The sequence below is a fragment of the Sugiyamaella lignohabitans genome, chromosome B (assembly GCF_001640025.1).
Source record: "Sugiyamaella lignohabitans strain CBS 10342 chromosome B, complete sequence".
Classification (NCBI taxonomy): Eukaryota; Fungi; Ascomycota; class Dipodascomycetes; order Dipodascales; family Trichomonascaceae; genus Sugiyamaella; species Sugiyamaella lignohabitans.
In genome coordinates, this window is record NC_031674.1 from 459,333 (window position 1) to 473,977 (window position 14,645).

Genomic DNA, 14,645 nt, shown 5'->3' on the forward strand with positions numbered 1-14,645 from the left:
CGTACAGTTGCTGGCCCTGAACCGGTAGCCAGATACGTCTCAGTTCGTCCGTCATGGAAGCAGGCGCAGAAGCACGAGTAAGCACAGACATTGTACGTGGGCGGTCCCAGCAGTCTCCTGCGAAGCAGGAGCAACCAGGGTCTGGGGCGGAGCCCCAGCCGCCGGAGGCACACCCCCCCCCTCCCATCGGGGCCCATCTCACTGTCCCAAAACTCTCCCAACCCGGCCTGCCACAGGCAGATGTAGCACCGGCACCAGCGGCTGACGCTGGCACTGGCGCCAGGCTTGGGGCTGCTGCTGCTGCTAGAGCTGTCTGGAGCAGCCGGAGGTGCTGCTGGAGGTGCTGCGGGTGCAGGTGTTGGTGCGGCCGCTGCTGCTGCTCACTGCTTATTTCTACTTCTGACCAACTGCATGGTGCACAGTATTAATCCCCATTATAGCCCTTTTTATATGCAAAATCATATTATAGGAGATTGTTTCCAGCAGACGTATATCCATCATTATCATCGTCGTCTTTCATCGCAACGGCATCAACCTCTTTTTTTTTGGGGCCATTGAACTAAACGTCTGGCAATATATAGCATATTTGCAACCTGTTCACTACCGGCAGTAATAAAAAAGAACGACCATTTTATTGCTTGTTCTATAATTGGTACGAAAGAAAATCTGACCGCTTTCCGCCATCTTTCTTGAGCAGCAATCGGCTGATTGGGTCCTGTACATAGACCATTATCTACGGCAACGGCATCATCGCCATTGTATCCATCAGTCAAATCCCAGTTGCAGAGGGTAGTCTTGTTCCTGAAGTTTGAACACTTTTCCTGCGATTGGTTTGTTCTGGTATTGGTATTAGTGACTGTGACATTTGGTATCGGACGTCGATTGTAGATATTTCTTTCGAAGTCATTGTACGATCTTGGTGTTAGACTTTTTCTGGTACTAGTTCTTCTACTTGTGCTTGTACTTCAGTTCTATATTCGTTCAACTCAGTTCTATCAGTTCTACATCTAGTTCTACATCCGGTTCTTTTTGTGTTTTTTTCTTGCACCCGATTGAAGGGACTGGATTCTCTATTAGTTCGACTTTTGGCGCGCCTGTCTATGATACAAAAAGTGTTTGGTACAGGTTTTTGTTTATTATCTTTTTAATTTGTTCACTTTTTTTGATTTCATTTTGTCTTCATTTTGTTTTCGATCTGCCTCCTACGCTTACAGTAATCAGCTTTCAGCTATAGTTCAGGGGTAATTCTGTCGACAATCACAACCCAGGTGTGACTAGTATCGTATTGTCAGGCATCAGAAAACAAGAGCAACAATAACAACAAAACTTTTATTATCAATAATTGTAAACTGCATCAAAAATGGAAAAGTTCAATCTTGATTTCCGGCCGGATTTCAAACGAGATGTGAAACCAGATTTCAAACCCGATTTCAAGATCGGAGAGAAACAACAATCTCCTCCTATATCGACTCAATTCGTGCAGTCTCCATCGTCACATTCGCATCTGAATAGATCGTCATCCTCCAGTCCGTCGTCAACTGTGTCTTCTAATACAGACCAGCATTCTAATAACTCTAATAATTCTAATAACAGCAGTTCCAACAGACTGGTTAGAGTTATCGACACTGTAGTTGCACTGTACTCATATCAGTCAGACAAGCCATTCTCATTATCGTTTAAGAAAGGCGACAACATCTATGTCATCTCGAAACTGCCGTCTGGCTGGTGGGAAGGTGTGACTCCATCTGGTAGTCAGGGCTGGTTCCCGTCAAACTATACACAGGTGGTTCCAGGAGCGCAACAGAATCAGCTGTTATTTGACTCGCGACCTTCAATTGCATCACACACATCGAACGATTCGATGGACCCATTAGCACCGGCAACCCTTGCTGACGACGACCCATGGGTGTCGAACCTGTCATCATCGACCACCAGTGCTCATAGCAGTTCGGCCAGTTACGCCCGTTCCAACAGTATTGGAGGCATGACGGGGACAGGAATCCCTCTTACCACCACTCTCAGCAGCAACAGCGGTATTTACACAGGTAGTCGAAAGGGTTCAGTCACCAGTTACGAGTCGAGCATCACCGAAGAACTGACCCACAACGCCGCTGCCACTGACAACGGGTTCACTGCCACCAAATCCACCAATGCCCCCTGCGAGTCGTACACACGAGTCAACACATCCAGCGACACATACAACTATCCCCCGTCGTTCTGGCTTCCACAAATCAACAACTCCGGCAAACTTATCTTCATGAACGCCGGCAGACTGCACGTATCCAGTCAGATTCCCTGGGAAAAAGTGGACGTCAACTCCCTGGACAAGGAGATCATATACCCCAACTCCCTCACTGTACCCCAGGACCTCATTCAGGCGCCCCGTGTGCCCACCTCCATCTCCGAAGGCAACCGCCTGTTCGAAAAGTCGGTCGATCCCTATGCTGACCTGGTAAGTTTTTTGTGGCCCCCTCGCTGCCTCCGGCGGCTGGGGCTCCGCCCCAGACCCTGGCTGCTCCTCTCGCTGCGCTCGAGTCGTTGCGTCGACGAGCCCAGTCTCTCCTGCGAAGCAGGAGCAACCAGGGTCTGGGGCGGAGCCCCAGCCGCCGGAGGCATGTGCCCCTCCTGTACCATGCTAACGAGACTCTAGACACGAAAGTCGCGGGGCGATAGTTCGGTGTCGATGGATTATACGTCGATTAGTCTCGAGACGAGTTTGATGACTTTGCAGGAGTTCAGCGACGAGGATTTCGAGGAGACGTGGCCGGAGATTATTGCTAAACTGGAGAAGAGTGCTAGTAAGCTGGAGAGCCATGTTTCTCCGGACGAGGAATACGAATTTGTCATGGGTTTCGCTGACCTTGCGGGCATTATTCAGAAGATTGCGCTGTATGTGGGAGTTCCACCTGGCGCGTTCCCAAGCAGTGGTAATGAGTTTGCTGGAATCTCTTTGGCGTTCAGGAGAATGATCAATACGTTGAGTCGCATCAGTATTTCTCACAGTATTGGGTCCATGATACGCCATCAGTCGGTGGGAAGCTTGGAAGAGCCTGACCAGGCGGCTGACAGTGATAAACTGAAGAGTGCCATCCAGCAGCTGGTTACTTATGCCAAAGATCTGATATTCCAGACACGAAGCAAGATTCAGGAAGAAAACAGTCTCAATGACTCGTTTGAAGCGAACGAGACGGGAGAGATGAAGTTGCCCGAAAAAATCGAGATTCCTCTTAGCAAGTTTGATGTCAAGTATTTCGTCGACGGTCTGTGGACTAATATCGTGGTCAACAGGTCTGGCCAGCTGGTTCCTCAGGATTCGTCGATTCCTGGTAGTTTGACTCTGTTGGAGCAAAAGTTTGCTTCTTCTCGATCATCAACCTCACAAGAACCTACTAATCGTCTTCGTATGCCCCTGGAGACTTATAACACTTCACTTGCAGTCGATACAGAAGTCATTTCTGTACTGGAAATGAGAATCAAGACCGTTAAGAACATCCTCAACCAGTTTGTCAAGCTGTCAAATACTGCATCCTCCACTAAAAGCCTTGATGCTACTCAGGATCGCCGCAAAATCCTCGGTTCGTCTCTGCAAGCTCTTATTAATGTCTCCAAAGTGATTGTCAACATAATCGAATCCATTGATCTCACAGCGTTTTACGCCTGTAGAGCATCAGTTGCCGAATCACACTCGTCAATGACGCGATTGTTTGCCTTTTTGGAGGCCAAACAAGCCATTTACGACGCTCTCGCCGAACTCGAAGTGGTAAGAAATCAAAATGAAGCTGGTGATAGCAATTTTATCGCTGCTTTGGCAGAAAAGTTTGAAAAATCAAAGCTGGAAGAAATCTATTTCACTTACGAGCAAACTAATGAACAACAAATTAAAGAAAAGGTTTTCAAATTGGACGCTGTACTTGCTAGTGTAGTCGAAAGTGCAAAGAACCTGTCAACAGAATTGAGAAGCATTGTGGCTGTTGATTCGCGACTCTTGGATACCACTGGCACTTCTTCGTTTCCTAGAGAACTCGCTGCAGCTGCTGCTGCCGCTGCTGCTGTTGCTGTGTCTTCTACGGCGGGAGGTAATTCTTCTAATGGTGCCATGAGTCCTAGATCGACATATTCCGCTAAACGAAAAGAGTCTGCTGTAGACAGCTTTAGTATTGGTTCTCATTCTATCCGTGAAGATGGACCATGGTTCCTGCAACTGGAACACGGCGATGAAATCGTATATGATAAGAAGGGCTCGTCTATTCGAGGAGGTTCTCAAAGAGCTCTTGTTGAGCAGCTGACTCTACATAGTAGATTGAATTCCGAGTTCAACGTTGCTATGTTGTTGACATTCCAAAGTTTTATGGACGCGACTAATCTGTTTGAACAATTGGTAGAACGGTTCCTCATTCAGCCTCCCGAGGGGTTGACTTCTGAAGAGTTTGCATTGTGGGCTGAAAAGAAACAACGGCCAACTCGTCTTCGTGTGGTTAATATTCTCAAAACTTGGTTGGAAAACTACTGGTTTGAAGACGATAGTGAAGATCTTACTTCAGAAGCACGAAGCTCATTGTTTGAGTCCATGTCCAAGTTCGCTGAACAACTAAAAGCTCAAAAGTTCCCTGGTGGCGCTTCTTTGTACAATATTGTGGAAAAAAGAATGAACGACAAGGAGCCTTCATTCAAGCGAATGATTGTCACCACAACCACCCAACCACCACCTCCTATTCTACCTCGTAACTTGAAGAAGTTTAAGCTTACTGAGATTGATCCTGTGGAGATGGCTCGTCAATTATCAGTGAGAGAATTCAAGCTGTTAGTTGTTATTACCAGTCATGAGTGTTTGTTGCGTGGATGTGGTGGTTTAGGAAAATCGTCCAATTCAGGCGGTCGTAAGATTGGTGAGTTCATTCGTAACTCCAATTGTTTGACCAACTGGGTTGCATACGCGATTTTGAGGCATTCTGAGGCAAAGAGAAGAGCTTCTACAATTCGATACTTTATACATGTTGCCGAAGCTTGTAGAGCGCTTAACAACTTCTCATCGATGACTGCAATTATATCTGCACTTTATTCGTCGACTATCCACCGTATGAAGAAGACTTGGGATTATGTTTCCAGCAAGAACACAGCCAAGCTCGAAAACATGAACCGACTAATGAATTCATCAAGAAACTTCAACGAATACCGAGATCTGCTCAACCTTGTGCCTCCTCCTGCAGTACCATTTTTTGGTGTCTATCTTACCGATTTGACATTTGTTGAAGATGGTAATCCAGACTATCTTGATACTGAGCACAAGATTGTCAATTTCGCCAAGCGCCAGAAGACGGCTACTATCATTGAAAACATCCGTCAGTTTCAAATCGTTCCTTATAATTTTGAGGAACTGGCCGATGTTCAACTGTTTTTGGATCGAGGCTTTGAAGAGGCTCCTCCTATTGAAGAGCAATATGACACATCTTTGAACTTTGAGCCTCGTGAAAAGCCTGGTACTGACAAGGTCGCCAAACTGTTTGAAGAAAACGGTATATTATGATGAATTGTTAATTAAGTATATGATTGATTTGTACGTAGAATGCATATTTATTTAATGATATTGACAACATACTAAGTTTATGCGCGTATTCGATTCTACTGACCACAGTAGTTAGAGAGCAGGTCGTAGTAAAAAACCTACTAGGAAAGTGGTCAACAGAATCATAGTTATAAATAGTCATGATAATAATAGTAATAGTAGTAGAGTAATAATAAAATAATAATAATAATAATAATAGGAGCAAGTCGTCATGCGACAAATTGTTTCATAGTGGATCATCATAAAGTTGGGTTAGCATAAAGCTTCGGGTCGTTACAGTGGAGGAGGTAGTCAAAGTGGTGCAAAGGCTTTCTAAGTAGTTAAAAGTACACTTCAAAGCTTCTTTCGTTTCGTTGGCGGCTTAATAATGCCCTTACAAAGAGGACATTCGGCGGGTTCGCCCCTGACCATTTGAGACGAAATCCACTGAGAAATACATTCAACATGAAATTCGTGTTCACAAGGTAGAGTCATAACCTTGCTCTCTCTAGGAATATAATCTTCCAAACAGATATTGCACCGTTCACTACTAGACCACTCTTCGTTATTTGGAGGTGGTGGGACAACTTTCTTGACTAGAAACCCCTTGTCACTGGAGTTATAAAAATAAAAGGCCACTTCATCACCCTTCCAGGTTTTGGTTGGTAAAGACTCTAAAAGTCTCCGTCGTGCCCGTCGTTCCGTGACAAGACGGCATTTCTGACGCACTGGTTTGGCCACACCATGATAACCAATGTAGAACGGTACTACCGCAACAATCAGTGGGAATGTGAGTACATGGAGCAGGTTCATTGGTGCGGTAAAAACAACTTGTAAGCACCTGACTGACCTGTACAATAAACTCCACCAGCCCGATGGCCCAAGAAACTGCGGTCAAATAAACCTGGTTACCCGCTTAACCTGCTCGTGTATTGAATTTGAAAGTGCAAAATTATTTGCTAAGTTGTGTTGTGAGTGCGTGTGTCGTCTCAGCACACGATGAATTGATATTTGTATGCGTATTTCTGTTTCTGTTCTTTTATTGTCTTATCAATCTGCTCGCGGCGTGGCTCATGCAATGCTTAATTACCTTTGGGAGTATCACCTGCTGATCCCTGTATGGGGGGATGAGCATCTTCGCGGGTCCCGGGTCAGCCTCCGGCGGCTGGGGCTCCGCCCCAGACCCCGTGGCTCCTGCTTCGCAGGAGATGGCTGGGACCGTGTACGCCCGACTCGAGCGCAGCGAGAGGAGCTGCGGGGTCTGGGGCGGAGCCCCAGCCGCCGGAGGCAGGCCCGGGACTGATGGTTGGGATCGTGATCGAATAAATTATGCTCGTAAACAGGTAATAATAATAGTGTATGCAACGTGACAGGTGGATGGACTGGAAATTGGGGCTGTGGGGGATGAGGCTGTGTGGTGTGTTTCTGGTGGCTAAGGAGTTTTGTGTGATTAAACCAGTCTGGTGTGCTATTAGGGTGGAGGAGTTGTGGAGGGACGGTTGTGGTGTGGCAGGTCGTGGAACGCATTAAACGGTTAAATATGGGGCATGAAGTCCTGGAAAAAAGTAGTGGGTGCTGGAATGAAGTGCTGGGAGGAAAGGGTGGGTGAGATCATGCTTTTTATAGGTGTTGGGTGGCAGATAGATCCTATCGGATATCGCATTTGCAGACGGGACAGGTGATTGCGGGGTTCTTCTTCTCGGCAATCATTTGCTGGGCAATCCATCTGACAGCACAAGTGGAATGGAATTGATGGCCACATGGCAGGGTCATGAGTTTAGATTTGCCGTCGACATAGTCGTCCAAACAAATATTGCAATTCTCAGAACATCCCCAAGATAGGTTTAATGAGTTATTTACCGGGTCTGGATGTGAGTTGTATACGGTGATGGGTAGCGACCTTAGCAGTTTCTTGTTCTGTCGACGGTCTTTCCATTCTACACTCTGAAGATAGAACAAATGAAAAGGAGCCGCTATAACAGCCACAGGATATAAAACAATAATGGCAAACATGTTGACAGCTTCGAGCTTGAGATCAAAAAAGGCAGCTTGGGCTCTAGATATAGGTCTGTCGGGAGTCATCGGATCAGCAGCAACTGTTGCTGATCGACAGGGAACTAGCGTACTGGGCATCTTGACAGGTGATGTATGACGGACTATTCGGACTACAACTGCCTATTATTGAAGGAATTACAAGAAAATGATGAAATAATGAGATAAAAATCAAGTCAAAATCGCCAAACTATCCAATATAAATAGTCACACATAGAAGAAGAGTTCCCCGCACCCAAACCGTTTATCGTCCTCATTATATATGTCTTGGATGCTAATAGCTGTACGATTGTTCAGCTATTTCCCCCTGAGACGGATTAGGTAATGACATTTGATGATCGTACAGATCAATGGTACAGATAGCATAAGCAAGCAGGAGGTCAACCAGCATCAGCGAATAAGCGGCAAGGTATTTGCAATGGTGCTCCTATGGGATAGAAATTAATGAAAGAAGCATATTTGATTAAGCTTTTGTTAAATAGGGTTTTGGTTAATGGAATGGATGACATAATATTCAAGTAGATCATGAGATCGTTTTTATTATTTTATCTTAGAGTTGAGATAAAGCATCGTCACTAGCTAATGGTACCTGGCTGATTGGAGTCTGTTTATAGTTTTAATTTTACTTATCTCGTAAAGCTAGCTTACTGTTTGCCGTTACCAGACATTATCAGATAGGTTACTGTATAGAGTAACATGTTCCAACCGGGGGGGGTTGACCTAGATTTATTTAGAAAGTCTGGACTTGATGGTCAAGACTGTGTATTTAGATTCAGTGGCGATTAATAGTCCCTTGTTACTAAGGTAAGAAAGATGCTAGCAGCATGTAGACGAACAGGACCATGGGCATGTACTCAAAATCTAAGACAAGCGGAGATTTAACGATTTTGTAGCGAGCATAGAGCTAAGTGAACTGCCAACCTGCCGGCTGTGTTGTCTACTGTTTTCTATTACTATGGGTTAACTGTGATGTCTACTGTGCTCTACTGTATTGTCTACTGTGCTCTACTTGCTGTCTACTGTGCTGTACTGTAAGTAGTACTATACTGTTATCAGAGATTGGCCTCGGAATTGGCCCCTCATTGATTTTCTCCCAAAATTGCTTTGATTCCCTTTACTGAAAGTTCCTCGGAATCCATGATGACTGAGCTCGTAACAAGTTCGTAAATACACTTGTAACACATTGACTAGGCTGACCAACTGCAATCAAACATGGTCCATGACCAACAAAAAACAAAGACTGAGGAAGATCTGGACCACGATAGCCCAAATACGCCCAGTGAGACAGTAGACAATAACATAAAATGCAAGAATACGATACGGACGGCACGCTACAGCACAGCGGCACACAAGTAGCATATCTGAAACAGATAATTATATACAAAAAAAATATAAATAGAGTTCAGTATTAAACGTAACCAGATTCTTGGCATATTCATCAGTGGATTCCACTAGATATGGCATCGGACCGTTCTTCCCAAACAGTTTTACCCGAACAGCTGCACACTGACTTGAGGTTCTCCCAGATACCTGCACTACGGGCGATAACACCAACCAAAGAGTCGGGATAGTTTGCAGTTCGTGACTTGCTCACTGTCAACCCTCTACCAATAATATCTGAAATAGATACATCCTTGGTGAAAACAGCATGTCCTGAAAAGCCCTTTGGCTGATTGGCTAAAAATGAATCCGAGGTTGATAGCTGCGCAGACACATCGATTTCTCCAAGCTCAACCAATTGAGGTCCTGTAGAAACTGCACCCTGCGAAAGATCTCCACTAACTCTAATTGAAGGGTAGTACTTTCCTTTAGGCAGTCCATTAAGGGTGATGTCAAAAAGGGCTCTAGTGGGTGACACTCCTACAATTCTAGCCAATCCCTTGACGGGATTCTTTTCATCTTCAAAAGATTCTAGAATGCAAACAGCAGCCGAATTGGGTTCTCCTGTACCACGCACAATGGCATCCTTACCAATATTTTGCATAGCACTGACCACTGACGAAGGTGCTGTGTTACCGTAGACGGTGACCAATTGTTTAGTAAGATCACATTGGATAGTTTGAACGCCTTCTAGTCTATTTAGAGTCTCGGACACTGATGATACACAAGAATCACAGTGCAATGGAACTGCGTAGATAGCCTAGACTTCCGTTAGTAACTATCATTTTAATCAACCAACAATGCTCATCAACACCAGACTCATTAGACGTACTGTAAAATTATCAGCTGACGGCATCTTTAAATAATGTTATATGTCAGTGCTGTTGAGCTAATTACTCGGTAAGTGATGTTTCCAATTATAGGCGAACAATGCTTCCACAAGTGATAAACAATTACTAGAATGACAGCTTATAAACACTTCTCCACTGAACTTGGCTGACAAATCTGGGGTCTGACGTGATCCGGACTCGGCTTTCCAGCCGTGTTGGATAATTAAGCTGGTGTTTTGAATAGGGTTGGGGTCTAATTTGAGCAGTGGAGTTTGAATGCCTGTCATGCTGTCACGAACCAAACTAGTCAATTAGGACAATTTCTGAAAGGAAAATATATTGATCAGAACAGGTAGTAAACACCTTTGTGCCAGTCACATGAGAGGTTAATGTTTGAATCTCTTGGAAAGGTCACAGCCAAGCTGACTGAGCAGGCAGCTTCTGCTGCTAATAGTCTTTCCAACTCACCAAGGCTCAGCATTCAGGAACAGCGGCAACAAGAACAAGACCATTCAATCAAATTACTGCAAACCAATGCAAAACTACTACATACTGAAACACCTGAACCATCTTCATTAGAGATTGAGGGATCTGCTTCTGCTACTCCAGTCCCAAATGTTGAAGGAAGAGGTGCCACGCCAGCACCTACGTCTGCATCACCGGGTTCGACATCTGCTCCAAGTCCGAACTCTGTACCGGTTTCTGAGACATCTGATGGTACTTCTGAAGGCAATGTGTCCAATTCGGCTGAGGAAACTGATAATAACCGGAATGCTGTCAGTTCAAAACCATCAAATGGACATGAGACCAATGACAGAGCTCCAAATAAAGATACCCAAGCAGGCAAACTGACAACCGAACAAACCAATGGCAGTTTGAATTCAGAGTCCAATCAGGAATTACCCAAAGAGATTACTCAAAAACTGAAAAAGTTTGCCAAATATGAAGAGAAATATCCACGTAAGTTTGATCCTTCAACAACCCGAGTATAGTATAAGATACACAAATCTAACCGTCTTAGTTTTACTCAAGGCATATCGACTGGAGAAGAAAAAGGCTGAATTAGTTAAAGCGTTTGAGAAAATACTGGAGGAAAACACCCCTGTTAGAACAATCTCGGAAACCGAGGCTTTGGTGGCATATTTGCAGAATCTGGCTCAAACTAAGGACATGCAAAATGCTGAAATTCGTCGACTAACAAGCGAAAACTCAAAAACCATAAAAGAAGCGACCGATCTAAAGGGAACCTTAGATAAAGCGAAGGCGGAAATAGCAGATCTTAAATCCAATCTCGTTAAACAGAGGCAATTAGAGAAAGATGCTGAGAATTTCAAGACTGAAATAGAAGCTTTAAAATCTCAAGGAGTTTCTAAGGACGAGCTACTTAAGCAGCAAACAGAAAAACTAGCCAAACTTGATAAACTCGAAGAAGAGCTCAAGAGCAAAGATCAAGAGCTCACTAAGATCAAAGAGGAAAGCGAGAAATCAGCCAATGCCGTTAGTGCTGATAAGGAGAAAGAATTAGCGATACTCCAAGAAAAACTCGAAAAAGAAGTTTCTGCCTTGAACGAAAAAGAGGAAGAGTTAGTCAAATTGAAGAGCGAGAAGGAGCAAGCCACTGTAGCACTTGCTAAGGAGAAGGATGATGAAATCAACCGACTCAAGGAGATTCACAGTAAAGAAATATCTGAATTGTCACTTAAGTTGAAAGAAGTCGAGGAGTCTGCATCTGCTGCTTCTGCTCCACCTGTAGGTTCTGATCTGGCTGACCAGATTTCTACACCTACATCGACCCCTTCCAAGAAAAAGAATAAGAAAAAGAAAAAGGGTGGAGCTATGGCCACAGAACCTCCTGAAACTGAAAATACAAGCTTGCCTTCATCTGATGGCGAGATTTCAAAGCTGCAAGCTGAGATTCGGTCTAAAGAAGAGCATATTCAAGAACTGAATGGAATGATTACCGCTATCGGGCAAGACTTGGTAGTCGCTAGAGAAGAGCTGGCCAACAGAGATAATGAGGTCACTGGTACGAAAGAAAGTGCTCTTCAAGCATCTGAGGAGTTGAAAGCCTTGAAGGAGGACATGGATCGTCAGCTTGAAGAGGCTAGAAACAAGTTGAAAGAAGAATCGGCTGCATTGGAAGACACGAAGAGCAAGTTGAAAGAAGAGTCGGCTACATTGGAAGATACTAAAAGCAAGTTGAAAGAAGAGTCGGCTATTTTGGAAGATGTTCGACTAGGTTTAGAAAAGGCTGAGAAACTAGCTGCAACTCGTTTAGATGAGCTTAACCGTAGTAAAGCTGATTACGAGTCCCAGATCTCTAAGCTGAAAGCCGACCATGGAAACAGCACCGCTCTCATTGATAAGTACAAGGGCGAGATCTCCACACTTACATCTGTCGTTGCCGATAAAGAAAAGCATATTAGTGAGTTAGAGACTAAGGTAAAATCATTAGAGACCTCATACTCAAAACTTAATGCAGAGCATAATTCTTTGAAGAAGCAACAAGGAGCAGAAATTGAAAGCTTACAAAAGACAAACGCCGAAGCCCGAGGTAAACTTCAACGAGAATTGGCTGCTGTTAAAGCATCCAAAGCTTCATTTGAAAAAGACCATTCAAAGCTCCTGGTGGAAGCTTCAGAAGCAAAGAGTAAACTTAGCGCTGCAGAAACAGAAAAGGCGACTGCTATTTCTAACCTTCAACTTCTTCAGCGTGAAGTAGACGAGCTGAAACAGATAGCTGATGAATCATCTAAAAGATCCGATAGTCTTCAGGAAGAGCTGTCGGATCTTCGAAAGCATCTTCAAGATAGAACCAGAGAAGCTCAGACTTTGACTAACCTTCGAAATGAAACTGAACACAGTTATCAGACAAAGGTTAAAGAACTAGAAGCCAAGGTGCGTGCATTAACAGAGCAGAGGGATGAATATGAGAGTGATCTTCTGACAATGCAGAGCCGTAAATCCAGAGAACTAGATGAACTAAGGACTCAAAACGGTGATCTGAAACGACAATTGCATATGTTTGAAGAAGAGAAAAATCGATACGACAGGGATCTAAAAGATATCCGTAAGATGCGTGACAGGGTACAAGAAGAACTGACTTCCGCGAAAGAAGAGCTTGCATCCATTCGCAAAGAGTTAGAGAGCTCCCGTAGTCAATTAAGTGCGGCACAAACCCGTGCTGTTGAATTTGAAAAGTCCGCAAGCTCTTTGAAGCGAGCTGCCGAGGAATCTCAGGAGAAAAATGAAGTTTTGCAAAGGAATTACCGGGTACTCACTGGTGATTTGGAAACGATGCGCAAAGAGATTGTGGATCTGAAAAATAAATCACGAGATACTGTGCATTCTCGCCAATCCAGCATTGTCAGTCTTAGTGGTCAAGACAATGACCAGGTCCGAAATGAAAGACTATACACCAAGAACTTTTTGCTAAACTATGTTGACAAGAAAGAACAGCGATCTGCTATGTTAGGCTCACTGGCCACTTTCTTGGAACTCAATGATTCAGAAAGGCAGAGATTCGCAACTGCTTTCCGTTGAGTCAGCGTGCATTTATATGACAAATTCATTTTTTGTGCTATGTATTATAAATAATAGATGAATATCTTTCAATCATTATACCATGGTCCATTAACACAATCTGCTACGGTCATTTGCTTTGAATGAATCAGCCTAGATACCTCAATGCCGACATTGACTGTCTTTATTGTTGAATCATGCTCCAATATCAATGCACCAGGCGTCTCTGCTTGCCATTGTCGTACTTCCTGGTAAACCTCATTTTCTGTTTTAGATCTATCATTTACTCTCCAATCAAACGTATCCTTATCCCAGAAAACTGCAACCAATCCAAATTGTCTTGTTATTGTTCTCACTCGGTCGTCAATTGCCCCGTATGGGGGTCTGAAGTATCTCGGTACCACGCCGGCTGTGGCGTTGATGGCCCATATCGACCACTGGATTTGAGCAGCTATATCTTCGTTTGATAAACCCGGAAGATTGGCATGACTCCATGTGTGAGAGGCAAGTAGATGCCCTTCTTGGTGTTGTAATCTGACTGTTTCTGGAAATCTCACCACATTGATACCTTGAGTGAAAAATGTAGTTTTTATAGGTAGTTGGTCTAGCAGCTTTGGAGTGCTGGGGCTTGGCCCATCGTCAAATGTCTGAGACATGACAGGACATGTAATGATGTCATCTGGGGCCACACATCTGTAACACTCAAATGAACAATGACTTCTTTCAACATTGCTACAATCCCCTAATGATCTTTTGGGGATTTTTGGTACCACTGACAGATCAATATCGTCTAATGGAATATACGGTGCGTTTTCGTCTGGCCATTTAGTCAACCCAGTGATGCTTTGCAACCAGTCGGGAAACGGCTGTTTGAACTGAGCATAAATTTTGACTCCTTGGTTGTTACCAGAGATTCCTCCTCCTATACCTATTTCCTGGCGGCTTGGCACCGTGTAGTCTGCTAATGTACGATCTAAATGGCTCGGCTTTGATCCAGTGCCATAGGTCTGTGGGCCAGAGGCATGGTTCTGCAAGTTTTCTCTGAGCTTTCCAGGCGATATTGGTAGATTGATGTATTTTGCGGAGTGGTCAATATTACGAGGTGATGAGAGCAGGAGAGGGTTTATTGGCTTGGTTTCATCATTACTTTTGGCTGTTGCAACAGTACTGAAGACTAGCAGCGCGGTTGCGTATAGTTTCATATCGACCCATACATAGGCAGAAGTAGCAATGTTCCCCAGTCTGAATTTGTGTGAGACTTCTATGATTTATGGAATTTTATGGATATCTCAGCAGTCCAGAGATATAATAGTGCCGGA

At 44.2% G+C, this 14,645-nt stretch overlaps 6 protein-coding genes across 6 annotated transcripts; 3 read left to right on the forward strand and 3 right to left on the reverse strand.

Annotated features, from left to right (window-relative positions):
• Window positions 1-1,360: 1,360 nt before the first annotated feature.
• On the forward strand, window positions 1,361-2,650 carry AWJ20_2121 (uncharacterized protein; the record flags this gene model as incomplete). The annotated part of the gene is made up of 1 exon (XM_018879050.1): window positions 1,361-2,650. One exon carries the CDS (start codon window positions 1,361-1,363, stop codon window positions 2,648-2,650), a length of 1,290 nt encoding a protein of 429 aa, XP_018737003.1.
• Window positions 2,651-2,683: 33 nt separating this feature from the next.
• Window positions 2,684-5,524, forward strand: CDC25 (Ras family guanine nucleotide exchange factor CDC25; the record flags this gene model as incomplete). The annotated part of the gene is made up of 1 exon (XM_018879051.1): window positions 2,684-5,524. The coding sequence occupies one exon, from the start codon at window positions 2,684-2,686 to the stop codon at window positions 5,522-5,524; it is 2,841 nt and encodes a 946-aa protein (XP_018737004.1).
• A 1,665-nt stretch (window positions 5,525-7,189) lies between these two features.
• AWJ20_2123 (uncharacterized protein) lies at window positions 7,190-7,675 on the reverse strand (the record flags this gene model as incomplete). The annotated part of the gene is made up of 1 exon (XM_018879052.1): window positions 7,190-7,675. The coding sequence occupies one exon, from the start codon at window positions 7,673-7,675 to the stop codon at window positions 7,190-7,192; it is 486 nt and encodes a 161-aa protein (XP_018737005.1).
• A 1,357-nt stretch (window positions 7,676-9,032) lies between these two features.
• On the reverse strand, window positions 9,033-9,578 carry CCS1 (Ccs1p; the record flags this gene model as incomplete). The annotated part of the gene is made up of 1 exon (XM_018879053.1): window positions 9,033-9,578. The coding sequence occupies one exon, from the start codon at window positions 9,576-9,578 to the stop codon at window positions 9,033-9,035; it is 546 nt and encodes a 181-aa protein (XP_018737006.1).
• Window positions 9,579-10,974: 1,396 nt separating this feature from the next.
• IMH1 (Imh1p) lies at window positions 10,975-13,347 on the forward strand (the record flags this gene model as incomplete). Its single annotated transcript, XM_018879054.1, has 1 exon — window positions 10,975-13,347. One exon carries the CDS (start codon window positions 10,975-10,977, stop codon window positions 13,345-13,347), a length of 2,373 nt encoding a protein of 790 aa, XP_018737007.1.
• A 68-nt stretch (window positions 13,348-13,415) lies between these two features.
• On the reverse strand, window positions 13,416-14,528 carry CDA2 (chitin deacetylase CDA2; the record flags this gene model as incomplete). The annotated part of the gene is made up of 1 exon (XM_018879055.1): window positions 13,416-14,528. The coding sequence occupies one exon, from the start codon at window positions 14,526-14,528 to the stop codon at window positions 13,416-13,418; it is 1,113 nt and encodes a 370-aa protein (XP_018737008.1).
• Window positions 14,529-14,645: the final 117 nt, after the last annotated feature.